The following is an 18,591-nucleotide window of genomic DNA, read 5'->3' on the forward strand; positions in this document are numbered from 1 at the left end:
TGCCCTTATTCAAGGAGGGCTGCAAAGAAAGGCCTGGGGATTATAGACCAGTAAGCTTAATATCTGTGGTAGGTCAGTTACTTGAGAAGATTCCAAGGGATAAGGTATACATGCATTTAGAAAGATGGGGTTTGATTAGGAGGAGTCAGCATGGCTTTGTACGTGGGAGATCATGCCTCACAATTTTGCTACAGTCCTTTGATGGAGTGACCAGGAAAGTTGATGAGGGCAGGGCAGTAGACATAGTCTATATGGATTTCTGTAAGGCCTTTGATAAGGTTCCATATGGTAGGCTGCTCTGGAAGGTCAGATCTCATGGAATCCAGGGAGAGCTGGCAAATTGGATACGCAATTGGCTTGATGGTAGGAAGCAGAGAATAATTGTAGAAGGATGCTTGTCGGACTGGAGGCCTATGACTAGTGGTGTGCCTCAGGAGTTGTTGCTGGGTCCATTGCTGTTTGTTATCTTTATCAATAATCTGGATGTGAATGTACAAGGTATGATTAGTATGTTTGTGGATGACACTAAAATAGGCAGTATCATGGACAGTGAGGAAGGTTATCAGAAATTGCAGCAGAATCTTGATCAACTGGGAAAGTGGACCGAGAAACGGCAAATGGAGTTTAATGTAGATGAGTGTGAGGTGTCGCATTTTGGAAAGTCAAATCCAGGTAGGAGTATCATGGTGAATGGTCGGGCCTTACGGAGGGTAGTGGAAGAGAGGCACCTTGGAGTTCAGGTGCACAGTTCTCTGCAAGTGGAGTCACAGGTAGACAGGGCAGTGAAGAAGGCTTTTGGCACACTGGCCTTCGTCAGTCAGGGTACTGAGTATAGAAGTTGGGAAGTTATGTTGCAGTTGTACAGGACATTGGTGAGGCCGCATTTGGAGTATTGTGTCCAGTCTTGGACAGCTTGCTATAGGAAGGATGTTATTAAACTGGAAAGAGTGCCAAAGAAATTTACAAGGATGTTGCCAGGATTCAAGGGACTGAGTTATAGGGAGAGGTTGAACAAGCTACGACTTTTTGTTTAGAGCATAGCAGACCGAGGGGGATCGAAGATCATGAGAGACATGGATAGGGTGAACACACTCCGTCTTTTTCCCAGGGTTGGGGAATTGAGGACGAGAGGGTATCAGTTTAAGGTAAGAGGGGAAAGAATAAATGGGAACCTGAGGGGCAACTTTTTTTACATAGGAGGTGGTAAGCAGAAAGAATGAGCTGCTAACGGAAGTGGTTGAGGCAGGTACCTTAATAACATTTAAAAGGCATTTGGACAAATACATGGATAGGAAAGGTTTAGAAGGATATGGGCCAAGTGCAAGGAAATGGGGTTAGCGTGGATGAGCATTTTGATCAGCATGGGCCAGTTTGGGCCAAAGGGCCTGTCTCCATGCTATAGGACTCTATTACTCTATTTAAGGAAGGAATTTTAGAAAGTGGGACCGATAAAGAGCTGTTATCTCAATGCATCTAATTAGGAGGGATTCCCAACACAAAATCCTGTGTGGCCTGTCCACTCCAACTCCCTCCTTGTTTCTGCAATGTTAATAGCGTACTACATTTTTGCAATTTCACTGACTCAAGGATTGGTGGAAATCATTTTCCCCAATGTACTTGATTAAAGCGCCTCATAACTTTGAACCTCTCCAATCTGATATTCCTTTAACTTTTTCTCTTCATGTAAATAAAAGCACTGGTTTTTCTAGACCGTCATCCCTGAGATCATCGTCATAAATCTTTTCTGTACATTTTCCTTGGCTTTGAAACCTTTCTTAAAACAGGGCACACAAAACTGGAAACAGTCAGTTAGAAACCGGTGGAGGAATTCAGAACAAAAATGTTAAAATTAGGAACGTGATGCCCTGTGTGTTGAATGATTTTCAGACATCCTGGTAGCTGCCATAAAGACACATTGATACGCCCACCACCACCATCTCCCTCCCCACAACACCCCCTCCCCACAACACCCCCTCCCTTTACATTCTAACCAAGGGCATAGTATCATTTATGTCCTATTGGCAACATGTTAGTGCTGGCTACAGTGGAATGTAACAACAAGTGTCAGCAAAAGTAATTTATTTTTTAAACTTACCTTCCTGTACATAGTCTGAAAATGCGTCTTAACTAACTTTTATCTTGGTATTCTTACTAATGGCTGATAGCATTTAGAATTAGCTTTATTGACACGTGTGACTATAAATGAGTGAAAAGTGTACATGTCGCCACTTGGGTACCAGCTTAGGTACCTAGGTACAGATTCTTAAGCAGAAATTCTTCAAGAAAATAAACTAGAAAAATAAAGAAATGAAAGTCCAGCATTACAGATTCTAGGAATAAATTAGAGAAATAAAGAAATAAGAAGTTCAGAATAACAGACTTTCCAACCCAGTCTATGCTGGCACCTAGCCTCTGGTCGATGCCACGCCATGCCGAGCTTGACCTCAAGGCTTTCATGGCGGGGAGATGGCTCTGGAATCACCTCCAGGCTGGACGTCATGCTGAGGCCACACCAGGCAACAGCATGCCAGGCCAGGAGAATGCCACACCATGCTGGGAGACAGTCATGCTTGGCCAAGGGACCACCATATAAATCAAACATTCCTTCACTTTTGTATCCTGTGCTTCTATTTGTAAAGCTTTGAATCCCCATTTGCCTTCTTTGTTTTACTGCTTTATAAACATGCCTACCCACTTTTAAAGATTTATATATCTGTGCCATTAAAGTCTCTCCTTTTTAACCTGTAATGTATTTCCTGCTGCTATATTTTAAAAGGTGAGGAGTTCATTAACCCTGCTGAGACTTTCTGATTGTGTGTTCTCAGTCAGAATAAAATATTCTTTAAGGGTCTCTGTAAGAAAAAAACTGTTTAAAAGGCAGAAAAATAAATTTCTACTTTCCACTGATTCTACAGGATACCACACTTGTGGATGCGCTCCGAAAAGTTTCAGCGTAGTGGAAGGACATTTAACCAGAGCGTATGTTTGATTTACATAACTATTTAATTTACTCCATTTTCTTAAGCAAATATTAAAAACCCATTTTGTATTTGACAGGACATAAATAGAGATTGGACACTGATAATATATAGTATTTAATATTAGAATTACTTTAAGAAACAATTATTTGAGTAATGCTGAAAAAAGACATTGCATTGAACCTTTCTGCCTTGTTGTCCCACTCTTTAATGAGAGAGTAGCTCTATAGTCTGCTAAGACTATGGCCACATTGCTTTTACTATGTACAAACATTTTATACTGTATGAGGAGGGCATGCTTATTGATTGGCAAGTGGATTGTGATTGGTAAATGCATTGTCATGGAAAATGCACCACGATTATAGTTGACAATTAACTGCCAATCTTTGTTTAAATTTAAACCAGGCAGGTTGACTTTGATTGGCCAAGGTATTGCAGTTATCGGTCAGTCATCATCCAACTGGTTATATTCTCCATGACAATGTCTTTACCAATTAGAGTGCACTTGCCAACGAGCCAGCATTCTCTTCTCTTACGTATAAAAGACGTTCCACTTTACATTGGCATTGTTGCAAATGTCCTGATGAGTTCAAGACAAAAAGCTTTGACAAAATGTGTTTTTTTCCCTTCAATACTCAAGTTTTGCACTATCAAACGACTAAACAATTGTTTCTTAGTATTTGTAAATTATTGCCATTTATAATTTTGGGAGGCATTTATTGTCAATTCAGTGGCAAGTGTGGTGACTCATGCGAGCCACTTAATCAAGTGGGATGGTGACAACTGGAGATCATGTCAACTTCCTACCTCTATCCTTTCTATGGCTGGAAGACTCATGGAAGGCTTTTCTATCCCATAGTGAATTGAAGCCATAAATGAGCAACTAATGCTCACTCAATTGCCTCATTCTGCCACCACTGATATTAACCCAGAAGCAGGTGGGTGCAAAGCCGTGAGATGTTGCTTGCAGAATCCAAGGGTGGGGCAAGGTGTCAAAGACACTGCACCTGGTTGAGTGTTTGGCATCAGGAAGTTGGTGGCCTGCTGAGATTAAAACCCCTGCCTTGCCCCCATCAACACCCCGTAATCCCCACCCCACCACCATTCTCCTGCTATCAGTCACCTGTAGCCAAGGATCTAGGGATGACCATAGGCCTGAAGTAAGTGCTGTATCAGCAGCAGCCACCACTTCTCCAGGTGGCACTTTGTCCAATCATATTGCTGGAAGAACTGTCTCTCCAAGGCCCCCTGATCCCAGTGACTGCTCGCATGCTGTCCATTTAAGTGCCTGAGTGACACAAAATGTGATGCATCTTCCCTTAAACAGGCGACGTGGGTCTCTCACCAGGTCTCCAGCTGATGGGCAAATCTCCATTTGCCTCCATCAAAAATCCATGTATGGTATTTAGATTTACATGCCAACACATTTGGAATGGACAAATTTCAGCTTGCTTGCTTCTGGGCAAAGTGATCCTATCCTTCAATCCATTTTAACATGTGGATTCTGGAAACTTTAACCAGCTGCAGAAGTCAAAATTATTTTTCCGAGATAATCACGTAGATTAAAAGCAATCTGAACAAAGAATGAAACATTTCACATATGAATAACTCCATTCACACATCCCGTGGGAACTAACACACTTGTTTGAGCAGATTTTGTTTCCAGCCTTTCTTGATTCACAGAATTTGCATAACTCCTTCAGTAAGCTGATGTGAGCACTTTAAATTCTCCTCGCTAGTCTCTTTGATTTTCTATTCCAAATTTTTCTTACAAGCAAGCATCAGCTATACCTAATACATTAACTACTCTATGTAATGCCCCCAGGATTCCCCAGGTAGCTCTGTCTTGTACTTCCTCCTCCCAGCTATTTTCTCCTTTGCTTTTAGCCACTTCACTCCTGTGTCTGACTTCATTTTAAAGTCTTGCATTTAAATAGGAACTTGCATGACCCCGAGTTATCCCAAAGTGACTTAAAGCCAATGAATTGCAGCTGTTTTGAAGTGTTGTCACTGTTGTAGTGCCAGGAAATGCTGAAGTACATTTGCAAACATCACAACCCAGTAACAAGCAATTAAATAAACAGCAGTCAGTTTGATTTTTGGTAATATTGGTAGAAGGATATATGTTGGCATGAAGAAGGTGGTAAGGAAAAGCAAGGAACTATAGAGCAGTGAGCCTGACATCTGTGGTGGGCAAGTTGTTAGAGGGAATCCTGAGGAACAGGATTTACATGTATTTGGGAAGGTAAGAATTGATTAGCGATAGTCAATATGGCTTTGTGCATGGGAAATCGTGTCTCACAAACTTGATTGACTTTTTGAAGAAGTAACAGAGAGGATTGATGAGGGTAGGGCAGTGGACGTGACCTATATGGACTTCAGTAAGGTGTTCAACAAGGTTCCTCATGGTGGACTGGCTAGCAAGGTTAGATCACATGGAACACAGGGAGATCCAGCTATTTGGACATAGAAGGTAGAAGACAGAGTATGGTGGTGGAGGGTTGCTTTTCAGACTGGAGGCCTGTGGCCATCGGTGTGCCACAAGGGTCAGTACTGGGTCCACTGCTTTTCGTCATTTATATGAATGATTTGGATGTGAACATGGGAGGAATGGTTAGTATGTTTGCAGATGAAACCAAAATTGGAGGTCTAGTGGACAGCGAAGAAGGTTACCTCAGGGTACAACAAGATCTTGATCAGTTGGGCCAATGATCCAAGGAGTGGCAGACGGAGTTTAATTTAGATAAATGTAAGGTGCTGCATTTTGGAAAGGCAAATCAGGGCAGAACTTATACACTTAATGGTAAGGTCTTGGGGAATGTTGCTGAACAAAGAGACCTTGGAGTGCAGGTTCGTAGTTCCTTGAAAGTGGAGTCACAGGTAGATAGGATAGTGAAGAAGGTGTTTGGTATGCTTAACTTTATTGGTTAGCGCATTGAGTATTACAGTTAAGAAGGGATGTTGTGGGTATATGGGACATTAGTTAGGCCACTTTTGGAATAATGCACACAATTCTGGTCTCCCTATTATAGGAAGAATGTTGTGAAACTTGAAAGGGTTCAGAAAAGATTTATAAGGATGTTGCCAGGTTTGGAGGGTTTGAGCTATAAGGAGAGGTTGAATAGGCTGGAGCTACTTTCTCGAGAGCATCAGATGCTGAGGGATAACCTTTTGAGGTTTATAAGATCATGAGGGGCATAGCTAGAGTAAGTAGACAAGGTCTTTTCCCTGGGTGGTGGAGTTCAATTCTAGAAGGCATATGTTTAAGGTGAGAGGGGATAGATTTAAAAGGGATCTCAGGGGCAACCTTTATACGCAGAGGGTGGTGTGTGTATGGAACGAGCTCCTGGAAGAAGTGGTGGAGGCTCGTACAATTACAATATTTAAAAGGCATCTAGATGGGTACAAAAATAGGAAGGGTTTAGAGGGATATGGGTCAAATACTGGTAAATGGGCTAGATTTATTTAGGATATCTGGTCGGGACAGACAAGTTGGACTGTAGGGTCTGTTCCGGCATTGTACATCTCTATGATTCTATGACCCAGGAGAATTCCTTTCGAAACAACCCCATGGGACCTTTTGTTTCCACCTGAGACAGAAGACATGGTGTTGACATGCCAAATGAATGACTGCATCTGTAATAGTGCAACATAACCTCAGCATTGCAGCGAATTACCATTCTGCATTGATGGGACCTTAAGTCATGGGAATGGGGCTTTGGCCTTTGATGATGTAAGTCTCTGAGTCAAGAATGCTACACTGTCCTCAAATCTTCGGGTCTTGACCTTGGCAATTGTGGGGAGCAACGGCATGGTTGTTATGTCATTGGACTAGTAAGCCAAAGGCCCAGGCTAACGCTCTGGGAATATGCATTCAAATCTCACCACAGCAAGTGGTGGAACTTCATGGTGTTACAGTGTTAGCACTGCTGCCTCACAGCGCCAGGGACCTGTTATGATTCCACCCTCAGGTGACTGTCTGTGTGGAGTTTGCACATTCTCCCCATGTCTGTGTGGGTTTCCTCTGGGTGCCCTGGTTTCCTCCCACAGTCCAAAGATGTGCAGGCTAGGTGGATTGGCCATGATAAATTGCCCGTAGTGTTCAGAGATGTGCAGTTTAGGTGGGTTACAGGGAAAGGGTAGGGGGATGGGTCTGGGTGGGATGCTCTGAGGGTCGATGTGGACTTGTTGGGCTAAAGGGCCTGTTTCTACACTGTAGGGATTCTATGGCTCCATGAAAAGCTATTCTAATAGCATGCATGTAACCAATGTCAACTGTTGTAAAAACCCATCAGAGTCACTAATGTCATTTGGAGAAGGAAATTTTTTATCTCGTCTGGCTTCCATATGACTCCAGGTGCACAGCAATGTGGTTGACTCTTTACTGCCCTCTGGGCAATAAATGCTGGTTTAGCCAACAATGCCCACAACTTGTGCATTAATTAAAAAAACATGGGAATGATACCTGGCTACACCCTCCAGCATTGACATTGCTTGGCTTTGTGGTTTCAGAATGTTGGCATGTCTTACTGTGGTGCGCAAACATTACAACAGGCCCATTTCTGGCATTTGCCTGCTCTGTGGCAATGGAAAGTTTGCCTTTGGCATTCCCTGGCAAACTTCCATGTTCAGTACTACCACTTGCCTCTCAGGTCCTCCAGGAATAAGGCTGATTTTCACATGTACTCACAGGAAAACCAGTATGCTAACTTCTAATCAGCACACTGGCTACCATATCTACACTACATCTCCCACTGCAGCCCAAGGGGCAGAAACATCCAACTAGTGAGAATTCATTGCCTTTGGGAAGGCGATAGCCTAGTGGTATTATCACTGGACTGTTAATCCAGAAACCAAAATGATGTTCTGGAGACCCAGGTTCAAATCCCACCATGGCAGGTGGTGGAATTTGAATTCAATAAGATATCTGGAATTAAGAATCTAATGATGACCATGAATCAATTGTCAGGGGAAAACCCATCTTTAACATCCTTTAAAACTGCCTTCCTTCCCTGGTCTGGCCTACATGTGACTCCAGACCCACAGCAATGTGGTTGACTGAAGCGACCTTTATAAACATTTATAAAATCATGAGGTAAATAGGTAAGGTGAATGGCATTTGTCTTTTCCTGAGGGAGGGGGAGATTTCAAGACTAGGGGGCAAACTTTTAAGATGGGAGGAGAAAGACTTAAAAAAGACATGACAGGCAATCTTTATACACAGAAAGTGATTCATGTGTGAAATGAACTTGCAAAGGAAGTGATAGATGCAGCTACAGTTACAATATTTAAAAGACATTTAGACAAGCACATGAATGGGAAATATTTGGAGGGATATGGACCAAGCACAGGCAGGTGGGACTAGTTTAGCTTGGGATTATGGTCGGTACAGACTGGTTGGACCGAAGGGTCTGTTTCCCTGCTGGATGACTATATGACCCGAAATATATATATAATATACATATATATGACTCTTAACTGCTACAAAAATGGAAGTTGCTGGAAAAGCTCAGCAGGTCTGTGAAGAAAAAGTCAGAGTTAACATTTCCGGTCCGGTGACCCTTCCTCGGAACTGACAGTAGCTTGGAAAATGTTGGTTTATATGCAGAAATAGGGAGGGGGATGGGGTAGAGAGTAAACGATAGGCTAGAGCCCAAAGAGACAGAACAGCAGTTGGACAGACAAAGGTGTTGATAACGATCAGGCTGGGAGGGTGAATAGTTGTTAATGGGCACTGTTAGAAAGACTAACAATAGATAATGTGTAATGGCAGGCTATGTGGTAACAAGGCCTGGTGTGTGGGGTAGGGCGCTAGGACATGGGAGAGTTTAGGCCCTAAAATTATTGAACTCAATATTGAGTCCGGAGGGCTGCAGGGTCCCCAAGCGGAAAATGAGATGTTGTTCTTCCAGCTTGTGTTGAGCTTCACTGGAACACTGCAACAAGCCAGGGACAGAGATGTTGGCCAGGGAACAGGGTGGTGCACTAAAGTGGCAGGCAACGGGTAGTTCAGAAGGAGGGTCTAGGCCCAAAACGTCAGACTTCCTGCTCCTCTGATGTTGCTTGGCCTGCTGTGTTCGTCCAGCTTTACACCTTGTTGTCTCAGGTAGTTCAGGGACTTTTTTGCAAGCAGAATGTAGATGTCCTGCGAAGCAGTCACCCAGTCAAACAACTATTCATCCTCCTTGCCAGATCCTTCGGGCTCTATCCTCTTGTTTACTCCCTACCCCATCCTCCTCCCTATTTTCTGCATTTTAACCGATGTTTTCCCAGCTACCATCAGTTCTGAGGAAGAGTCACCAGACCCAAAACGTTAACATTGATTTTTTTTCTTCACAGATGCTGCCAGTCCCGCTGAGCTTTTCCAGCATCTTCTGTTTTTGTTCCTGATTTACAGCATCTGCAATTATTTTGCTTTTTATTTAGTATTTGACTCTTAACAGCACCATGGGCAATTAGGGATGAGCAACAAATGCTGTCTAGCCAGCAATGCCCTCATCCCGTGAATGAATAAAGAAAAAAAAAATTTCCTTGTAAATGTAGATAGGTGGCTGTTTTACTCCTTACAATGCCTTGTGCAAACAGCATTAACTTGAAATGATCAAATATAAAGAGTAGTTTCCTCTTGGGATAGAAACTTCACTGTTGACATGCTGTATGAGTAAATTGGGCATCTCTGGAAAAGTAAAAGCTGAGAAAAGCAAATGCCCATGATTGCAATGCTCAATACCCTTGTTACATGAGAACATTTACACTAATCGTAGGAATGTAAATGTGCCCTGAAAATTTCAATGCAGAGCCAAAATCAAAGCAGTTCTAACTGCAACATTTTTATTTAGTCACAGGATTTGGGTATTACTGACTGGGCCAGTATTTATTACCCATCCCCAATTGTCCTTGAGAAGGTGGTGGTGCCACATTTTGAACTGCTACAGTCCTTGGGAGTTGGACACATCCACAGAGCTGTTAGGACAGGAGTTCCAGGATTTTGATCCAGCGGTACTGAAGGGACAGAAGTTTGATGCAACTAAATAGTTTCCTATGCAATTTCAGAGGGCAATTAAGAGTCGATCACTTTACTACGTGTGGTTTCATATGTCAGCCAGACTATGTGAGATTGGCAGATTTTCCTTCCTTAAGAGGAACTCATTCCTAAAGGGTTTATACGACAATCCACAATGGGTTTATGATCACCATTACATTCACTTTTAATTCCAGATTTTTAAAAATTATTTTGCTATTATGGAATTTGAACCTATGTTCCCAGATCATTAACTGGCTTTCTGGAGATAATTTATAAACAACCTGTGCAGAGATGTTATTACTCATCTCTGGAATAGATGGACTTGAATCCAGGACTCCAGAAACAAAACCGCCAAGGGTTCCCCATGTCTCCTGTGGCAATGATCTAGTCATGGCATTATCCAGTTCTAGCCTAAAGTAAGGAGCTAACAACTCAAAATCCAATACATAGCTTGACAATGGAATGTCGTGTTGTTCACATCAAACAAGGATTACATTCCCATCAGGCATAAACTGATCTTGGTAGATAAATATCTTGTCAGGATACTTATGACAAGCACTGGGCATTTTGAATGACATAGGTAGTCAAAACACTTGTGCGTGCACAAGTATACATACAATACATGTACATCCAAATGTACAATGGTGCTTCCTGCTTTGAAGAAACCCAGAAAAAAGAAGTATTTGCAGCTTGTACATCTGAAGCAATATTAGTCAGTGTAGCTGAATTATCTGGACAAATGCCAGACAATGCCATTAGTCTCCTTACTACGTTGGCAGTGTATTTCAACCCTATACTATGTCCTATTGTTGAGGACTTATTGCTGAAGACATTTTCATTCACAGTTTGGATTATCTATATCCAGCGTAGAAATGGTTTGGAAGGGAATCCTCTCAGCCACAATTACATCACCGTAACCAGTAACAAGTGAATGAGTTATCACAGCTCTACTGATTATTCAATTAAAATGCTAATCAACAGAAGATTAAACACTGGATTAATCATCTTCTCTCCGAATCAGTCACACATTTGATCAGGTATTGTTCTATGTAAGATGGCTGACATCAATATAACAGAAAGACATTCTCTGCAAAGCAATTTTAACTTCTCCTGTACTGACTGGACTAATTGAGAATATACTGCATGTAAATCATTGCTCCAAATATTCTGTTAATCTTTCAACAATGCGAATTCCTCAAAGGTTTGGCAAATTCACCAACTGCACAGCTGAGCAATGCATATCTGCAAAGTCAACACAGCGTGGAGCTGGAGGAACACAGCAGGTCAGGCAGCATCAGAGGAGCAGGAAAGTCGACACTTCGGGTATCTGGGTGGCAGTTAAGAAAATCCACCCGTTTGAATAATTGTTTTTTAAAAAAGTAATTAATTTATATGTCTGCGATTTAAATCAATGTGCCTTGAAGTGACTCATAGGTCAGTGGAATTAAAAGTGGAAATACATTTTGAGAAGACATTGTGCACCCCGACTTCTCATCCTTCACCTGAGTTTTGGGTAACCATAAAACCTAAAGTATGTAATTATTGATGTGTTGCATAAAAACAATTAAACAGGCACAAGGCATTCTGGCTTTAAAACTAGAACAATCTTTTAATGACCTTTACCTGCTGTACTGGTAACTATTTAAAAAGGAAGCAATAGTCTCTTATTGAGTCCATTTACTTGACTTTAAAATGATTTTCTTGTTAAGTTGTGGAAAGAGTTGTGACAAAATTGTAGAACAATGGTTCAAAAAGAGACTACGCTACCCCTTAATCTGTTTCTTCCACACAGCTGGATAAGGGTTAAATGTAATTTTAAAAAAAAATTACTGCAGTGATCTACTTTCTGATATTCCTGGTTTCAAAGAACCCCAAGTAAGCTGTGATCACTTGCTGCTTCATTTTGAATTCATGGAACTGTCTGGAAATCGACAAGCAGATCATTGGATGCTGGCTGCAGCAGGTTTAAAAGCTGCACTCAAGAGTTTTTAAATCAATTTCTAACTGTGAGAAGGCCTCCATCAGCAAAACAAGATGATATTTATGTAAAATATTGGGTAGAAAATTGGACTGTGCAGGGTAACAGAAAAGGGATAGAGTCTCTTTAAACAGGTTACAGCTCCATTTGTCATTGTGGCGAAGCAGATTTGGCTATAATAAAACTAAGCCTGGGGATGAATGAAGGGAGACTTGCCTGTCATCAATACTGGATTTACAGTGACTGATAGCACTGAACTCTAGTACAGAGAGCCTGTTGATAAACAGTGATTAATTACTGTCTATCCAGTTTATTCCTTTTGAAAATATATTAAATCCTTCGATAATTATTTGTGAATATATCCAAGGAATGTGGCCAGGCAAAGACGGCTATTTACTGCCTCTCCGGGGAATACAAAACATATGGTAGCGTTTAGACTTGGCAAACTGCAGTACAATGGTAAGGGGAGAGAAAAAGATTTGCGGTAAATTAATCAAGTGAGCCGACAGACTGCCTTGCTTTGAAATGAAGGCAGTATCCATTAAAGATGATTTGGTACAGCATCAGGAAAAGGAAATAAAAATGAAAAATGAGCTCTTTCTGTCACCTGCTTTCATTTCAATCATTCTGTTTCTCCTTTTCATACTGCTATCCCGCAGGTTTCTTTATTGCTTTCACTTATTTTCTGACTTGTAAAATTATTTACCTGCATAAAACTCTGGGCCATAGACAGCTCCGACGACTGGATTTAATTTCCAGCCTGAAAGAAGAGACAGGTCTGATGTGAAACAGCTTTGCAACAGCAAACTACATTCATCATAGCCAACTTCAGAGCTTTGCACTCATTTCACTTGCAGCTTAGGAGTCACTTTCATACACATAGGATTGGTAATTACAGCATGACTTTAAATTCACACTTGTATTTATTTACTACAATATATTATTCATGCAGAATCATCAACGTAGCCGAGAAGGTTAGTTTAACAAGACTCCCTATTGACAAGATAAAAGAATGCAAACAAATACAGGAGGATCACTTGGCATAAAAACAATATTTGTTTGACACATGTGGACAAACATAGTTATTTAAGAGCTGGTAAATATTACAAATTTATTTCGGTGCTTGATATATGACTTTTTGCCAGTTCGTACTCTCCAGGTCCGCTCTATTTACATGCTGTCAATCTGATCCAAGAGCAAAACTATAAATCCATCCTTCATAAATTTAATAGAGTAAATCTTCTTCCCTTTCCATTCTAACAGTGTCAGAGTGTAAACAATACTATGCAGCTTTTAATTAACAAAAGAAAATCTTATTTAAAATTAATCACAAAAAAATTCCAATTTTTCTTTTCGTAGGTTCTTTAGTTGATGTTAATATTCAAGCACTGAAAATAATGTGGATCAGAAAATCCAGGCTGATATTCCTGGAAAATGTAGACTCAGAGTGCAGTCATCATTCTCTTTGGAAACTAAATTTGACAAATTAAAACAATCATTTTGAAACCATACACAGTAATCACACAGTTAGTTGCACTTATAAGAAAAATCTTTCATAACATGAACTCACTGGTGAAATAAGTGCAAAGGGTCACAATTTCTAACATGTGTGTTAAAGTTCCTCCTTTATACTATTTTTCATTCACCAGCTGACACACTGGTGTTCAATTCCTCTGTGTGATATTTTAATCAAATTGTTAATTTACAGATGGTTTTCAACTCCCAGTGTGGATACAATGGCATGCAATATAAAGTCCACACATGACTGTCCCTAGATTTTAATTGAAAAAGGAAACTTAGTTTCATAATGGAAAGCAAATGAGTGACTAGTGTTGCTTACAACACTTAAACAAATGGAAAATCTTGCTGTTTTTTAACTACAGTCTGAAACAGTTTATCGCTCTGTTATATTCAAAATAGCCAACCAGACAACAACGCTTTTGATTATAATTATTTGAGTCGATGTCCAAATCCTCACCATTCAATGAAATAAACTGACTTCCGTGTTCCTATTGTCAATTTTAAGCTTGACTTTGTCAATATAATGACCAAGGAAAATTTGAGCTAATCTTTTTGCTTTAGATAGCAATCATTGTTTAGTTTAATTTAAAATCAAATCCACTTAATGTAGGTTATTGGTTAATCCTCTACCAATAAACACCATGCAGCTGTCAAAAGTACCATTTTCTGTCATTGCAAAATTAACTCATTCATGATCAACATTAGGAAACAAAGGTTTTAGGTATGGGCCTTCAGGTTCAAATTGATTGTTTTTTCCTGCACTGCAATTTAAGTCACATTATTATGAGAGTATTGTCTTCATGATGTTCCATCAGTATAAATTCTTCTTCTTACTAGTTTATGACAACAAAACAAACAAAAGGTAGATGTTAACTTATTCGATCAACATGTCAGCAAAGTTATTGAAAACTTGCCATTCAATCACTGACATCCTGTTTGCAAACTGTTTGATTTGTGAAAAGTTAGTAGATCTAAATCAGAGCAGGCAACAAATCTAGAGTCACAATCCTGAACTGGCTTTATTTGACAACATTTAAAAAAAAAAATTTGGTTTATTTCACACTATTCATAAACAAATGACCTGAGGAGAAAGATGTCCAGTGGATATTTGCAACCTCTCTTGTTCAAAGATCTCCTTGATATCAATTAACACTGGTGTCTGCAGCCATTAACAAATCCAATTTTTTCTGAACGTTATGGTGGTGTGTTTGGAGGGCAAAGTGATCTAAGTATGAGTCCAATGGTTGCAAAGGTGAGAACTCCGACTGTTCTGGAAGCATGGTTCCTCCTTGAGCTTTACCTATTACAATTTGGACAGTCCAGATATAGGATTTTCACACTTCAAACTGTACATGTATTCAAATATTTTTCTTAACTTATTGTAGCTGTTCAATATACTTCAAACTTTTTCCTCAGTAACTGTTGAAGTGAATTTTTAGTATCCAATGGCAGAAAATATATCTTTACAAATTACAAAGAAAAACTGGGCACACGGTCTATTTTACCAATCAGTTAAGTATAATGCTTGGATCCTAAAATTACGCGACGGGATATTGATATGCAAATACCTAACGCATTCTCCTGGTACTCCAGTACTTTAGTATCATAGAGTCACAAAGGTCTACCACACAGAAAAAAGCCCTTCTACCCAATGAACCTGTGCCAGGCAAAAGCACGCACCTAAATATTCTAATCCTAATTTGCAACACTTGGCCCAGCGCTTTGTGTGCCTTGGCATTGTAAATGCACAGCTAAATTCTTCTTAAATCTTAAGGGTTTTTGCCTCTACCACCCTTAAATGCAGTGAGTTTCAGATTCCCACCACCCTCTGTGTGAAGAAGTTTTTCTTCACATCTGCTCTCAATCTGCTGCCTTTTACCTTAAATCTATGATCCTCGTCACTGATCCCTCCACCAAGAGGAAATGTTCCTTCCTGTCTGCCCTTCTATGTCACTCATAATTTTATACATGTTTTATACCCCTCAATCTCCACTGCTCCAAGAAAGACAAACCCAGTCTATCCAATCTCTCTCTTTCCTTGAACTATGTTTCTACACATAGAGGTCTACCGCTGTACTGTCTCCCAAGGATCATTATCCATATAAACCTATTGACGAGGAACAGGTAGGAGATATTGAGAAACCAGTTATGAAGTTTCACTGAAGCAAGTCATCTTGGCATTAGCCAAAATGAAGTCATTGTAAAGGGGGCAGATTAAGTTTCATATTGCTTCATGTTAAGGGATTTTTCCTTCTCTACTGTTGCCTGGCCCTCCAGCAAGAACTCAAACTGCAAATGAAACATTTGTCCCTCCTTAAACTTATTTTATTGTTTCTTCCCAATCTTCTTCATGAAAGGAAAACCTAGTTCCATTGCAATAACATCACAACGTAGCCCACTCCTCACCTGACACTAAACTCACACACATTTCTGCCAGTGATTTCTTAACCACAAACAGAAGTCTGCCTCAATTGATTTTCTTCACCCAGGAGCTTAAAATAATTAAATAATATCAACAACAACAACAAAAGAAAACTGAATAGTTGGAAATCTGAAATAAAAGCAGAAAGTGCTGAGAAGCTCAGCAGGTCTGGTAGCATCTGCATGGAGAGAAGTAGAGTTAGTGTTTCAAGTCCAGTATAGCTCTTCAGTTAATTGTGGTGTTAACTATCCCAGGATCTGCTGAATTTGCCACTGGGACACCAACTTTGGGACCCTCCTGTCTGGGTCTGCAACCTAGTGGATCAAAATCCCAGTGGCAATGGTCATTAGTTATATTGCTGGGTTAAGTGGCGTAAGGTTTTATATTTCCTCAGTGGTAGAATAACATCTATTTTGAAGCAATTACAATGTAGTAGGATAGAGAATTTTAGATTCATCTTCTAAAATATTTCCTAAAGCATGACTGCTATGCGTATGGGTAGAAAATACAAATTAAGTTTACAAGTGTCTTATCTTCTAATCTGTCAAGTATTGCAATGGAACTAGGTTTTCCTTTCATGAAGAAGACTGGGAAGAAACAATAAAATAAGTTTAAGGAGGGACAAATGTTTCACTTGCAGTTTATGAGTTCTTGCTGGAGGGCCTGGCAACAGTAGAGAAGGAAAAATCCCTTAACATGAGGCAATATGAAACTTAATCTGGCCCCTTTACAATGACTTCATTTTGGCTAATGCCAAGATGACTTGCTTCAGTGAAACTTCATAACTGGTTTCTCAATATCTCTAGATTGCAGATTAAACGTGGTCCATTCAGCTCCAGTAACACTGTTGGGAGTCAGAAAGGTCCCCACATTAATAACAGGCTTCAGGTGGAGTAAAAGTAGGGGTTCAAACCTCTTAGTAATATGAAGCAGAGACATTGCCTATGTGGACATCAATCTCTCTCAGTAGCACCAGAAGAAAATGTTTTCCATGCAAATTCAAACAGATCTCAACATGTTACTCAATTCAAAGATTTGTTAGTCAACCGTGCGAGCGGAACCCGCTGTAGATGCTTATCTGTAAAAGCTATAAAAGGAGTTCACACTGTAACACACAATGACATTTTTTCTGTTATTGATCATTAAATAGAAAAGACATCTGACCTTCCAGTTCAAATTTGGAAAGGGTGTTGTAATTACAAGAAAGCATTAACAATTTCTTAGAAGTTGTGGACAATTTTGTGGTGCCATTCTTTTTGTTGCAACAAAATTAATTTAATTCAACAAAATTGCTAACAATACTTACTTGTGTCATCTATATAGGCTAATCTTCCCTATCTGTGTAGGTGCTTGGATATTCTGCTCTATGGATTTGATGATACTGAGCACTACAATATGTTGGCCAGAATGAATCAAATCTGGAGCAGTGCAGTTTTAATTGCTGCTACAAGTTACTTCCCACAGGTTTAAAAATAGTGTAATTGAAGTTGAAAACCTATTAATTCGTCCTTGTGGAAACTAATCTTCTGTTGCTCAGATCAGTAATTTTTCTTGTACATGAACGCATATGCAAGTATAATTTGACACAACACAGGGAGCTCTTACTCATCACAGGCTTTTTCTGAGTTTGTCCAACACAGCAACTTTGGCACCCCCAGGGTCAAGTGTCCATATTCCTATTGTGTTTTCTTGATTCCTTCAAGTCAACACTATAGAAACAGTCCAAAGAAAACTGTTTTGTGCTTACCACAAAAGTTCATACATAGAAGGTGCTCAACTCAAAAGGAGAAACATAGCTCTAAGCAAGCATACCTTCATTATTTAATATTACTTCTTAAGTCCTGATTTAACTGTATATTCCATTTTTTTTTTATCAACAGCAGTCTCCATAGAAATAACTTAAATCAGCAGCTGCTGATTACCTTACCATTTGTGTATTGATTGGGGGTCTTCTTGTTTGTCATTACTCTTGCTGTTGCATTGTTTACCTGTGATTAAATGATGAAACAAATTACATTTTGGATTCAGAACTATTGTACTGCATAACCCGCAGTCAATCACAAAAAATCCTAAGAAGCTTCAGTCAAGTGAAATAATAATCCTTTATTAACTGTTTCAGAAAGGAGTGTAACAGCTTGCGTAAGTCCCAAGATCTTGCTGTGGGCACACCATGCACTCTGTACAATACTAACAGGTTGCAGTTGCTCTTTTGAAACTAAAACATTGTATGTTAACCATGATATATAATTGTGTAAAATCACAAGGTGTGTTACAATCTATAATCTACAGATGACATTTGTTGAACTGTTAGAGATTTATCCTGTGGTTTAAGCCGATGTTTCAGCCCATGAATTAGTTACAAGCTTCCCAGGTATCCATAATTGCCTTGCCTCCTATTTTAAAGGAAGCATTTAAATAATTGCAGTCATGCTTCTATTAAAACAGCAAAGTAATTTCATGTTAATTCACTCATTAACCGATATTACACAGTGCAGTTCACCCCATGTAATTTTGGCTGTTATGCAGATAAGAAGTGACAGACCTACAAAAAGGTTTTGGTCTTTACTTTGGTCCCAGGGCCAGTATTATGTTGTAAGGTAATGCGTTTCAAGAATGGGTTGTAACGAAGATATAATGCCACGCTCAGTTCCCCTTGCAATAAACTTCA

The 18,591-nt window shown here is 39.9% G+C and overlaps 1 protein-coding gene across 3 annotated transcripts in view; it reads right to left on the reverse strand.

The window, feature by feature from the left end:
- The window catches only part of rbfox3a (RNA binding fox-1 homolog 3a), a 255,819-nt gene that overhangs the window by 54,022 nt on the left and 183,206 nt on the right, over positions 1-18,591 (reverse strand). For all 3 annotated transcript variants that reach the window (XM_048610905.1, XM_048610904.1, XM_048610906.1), the window contains exons 6-7: positions 17,851-17,911; positions 12,687-12,740 (exon numbers count right to left, since the gene is read on the reverse strand). In XM_048610905.1, the coding sequence (XP_048466862.1) occupies positions 12,687-12,740; positions 17,851-17,911 (115 nt within the window). The remainder of the gene's footprint in view (positions 1-12,686; positions 12,741-17,850; positions 17,912-18,591) is intronic.

Source organism: Rhincodon typus, chromosome 23 (genome assembly GCF_021869965.1).
Source record: "Rhincodon typus isolate 14 chromosome 23, sRhiTyp1.1, whole genome shotgun sequence".
In the NCBI taxonomy this organism is placed as follows: Eukaryota; Metazoa; Chordata; class Chondrichthyes; order Orectolobiformes; family Rhincodontidae; genus Rhincodon; species Rhincodon typus.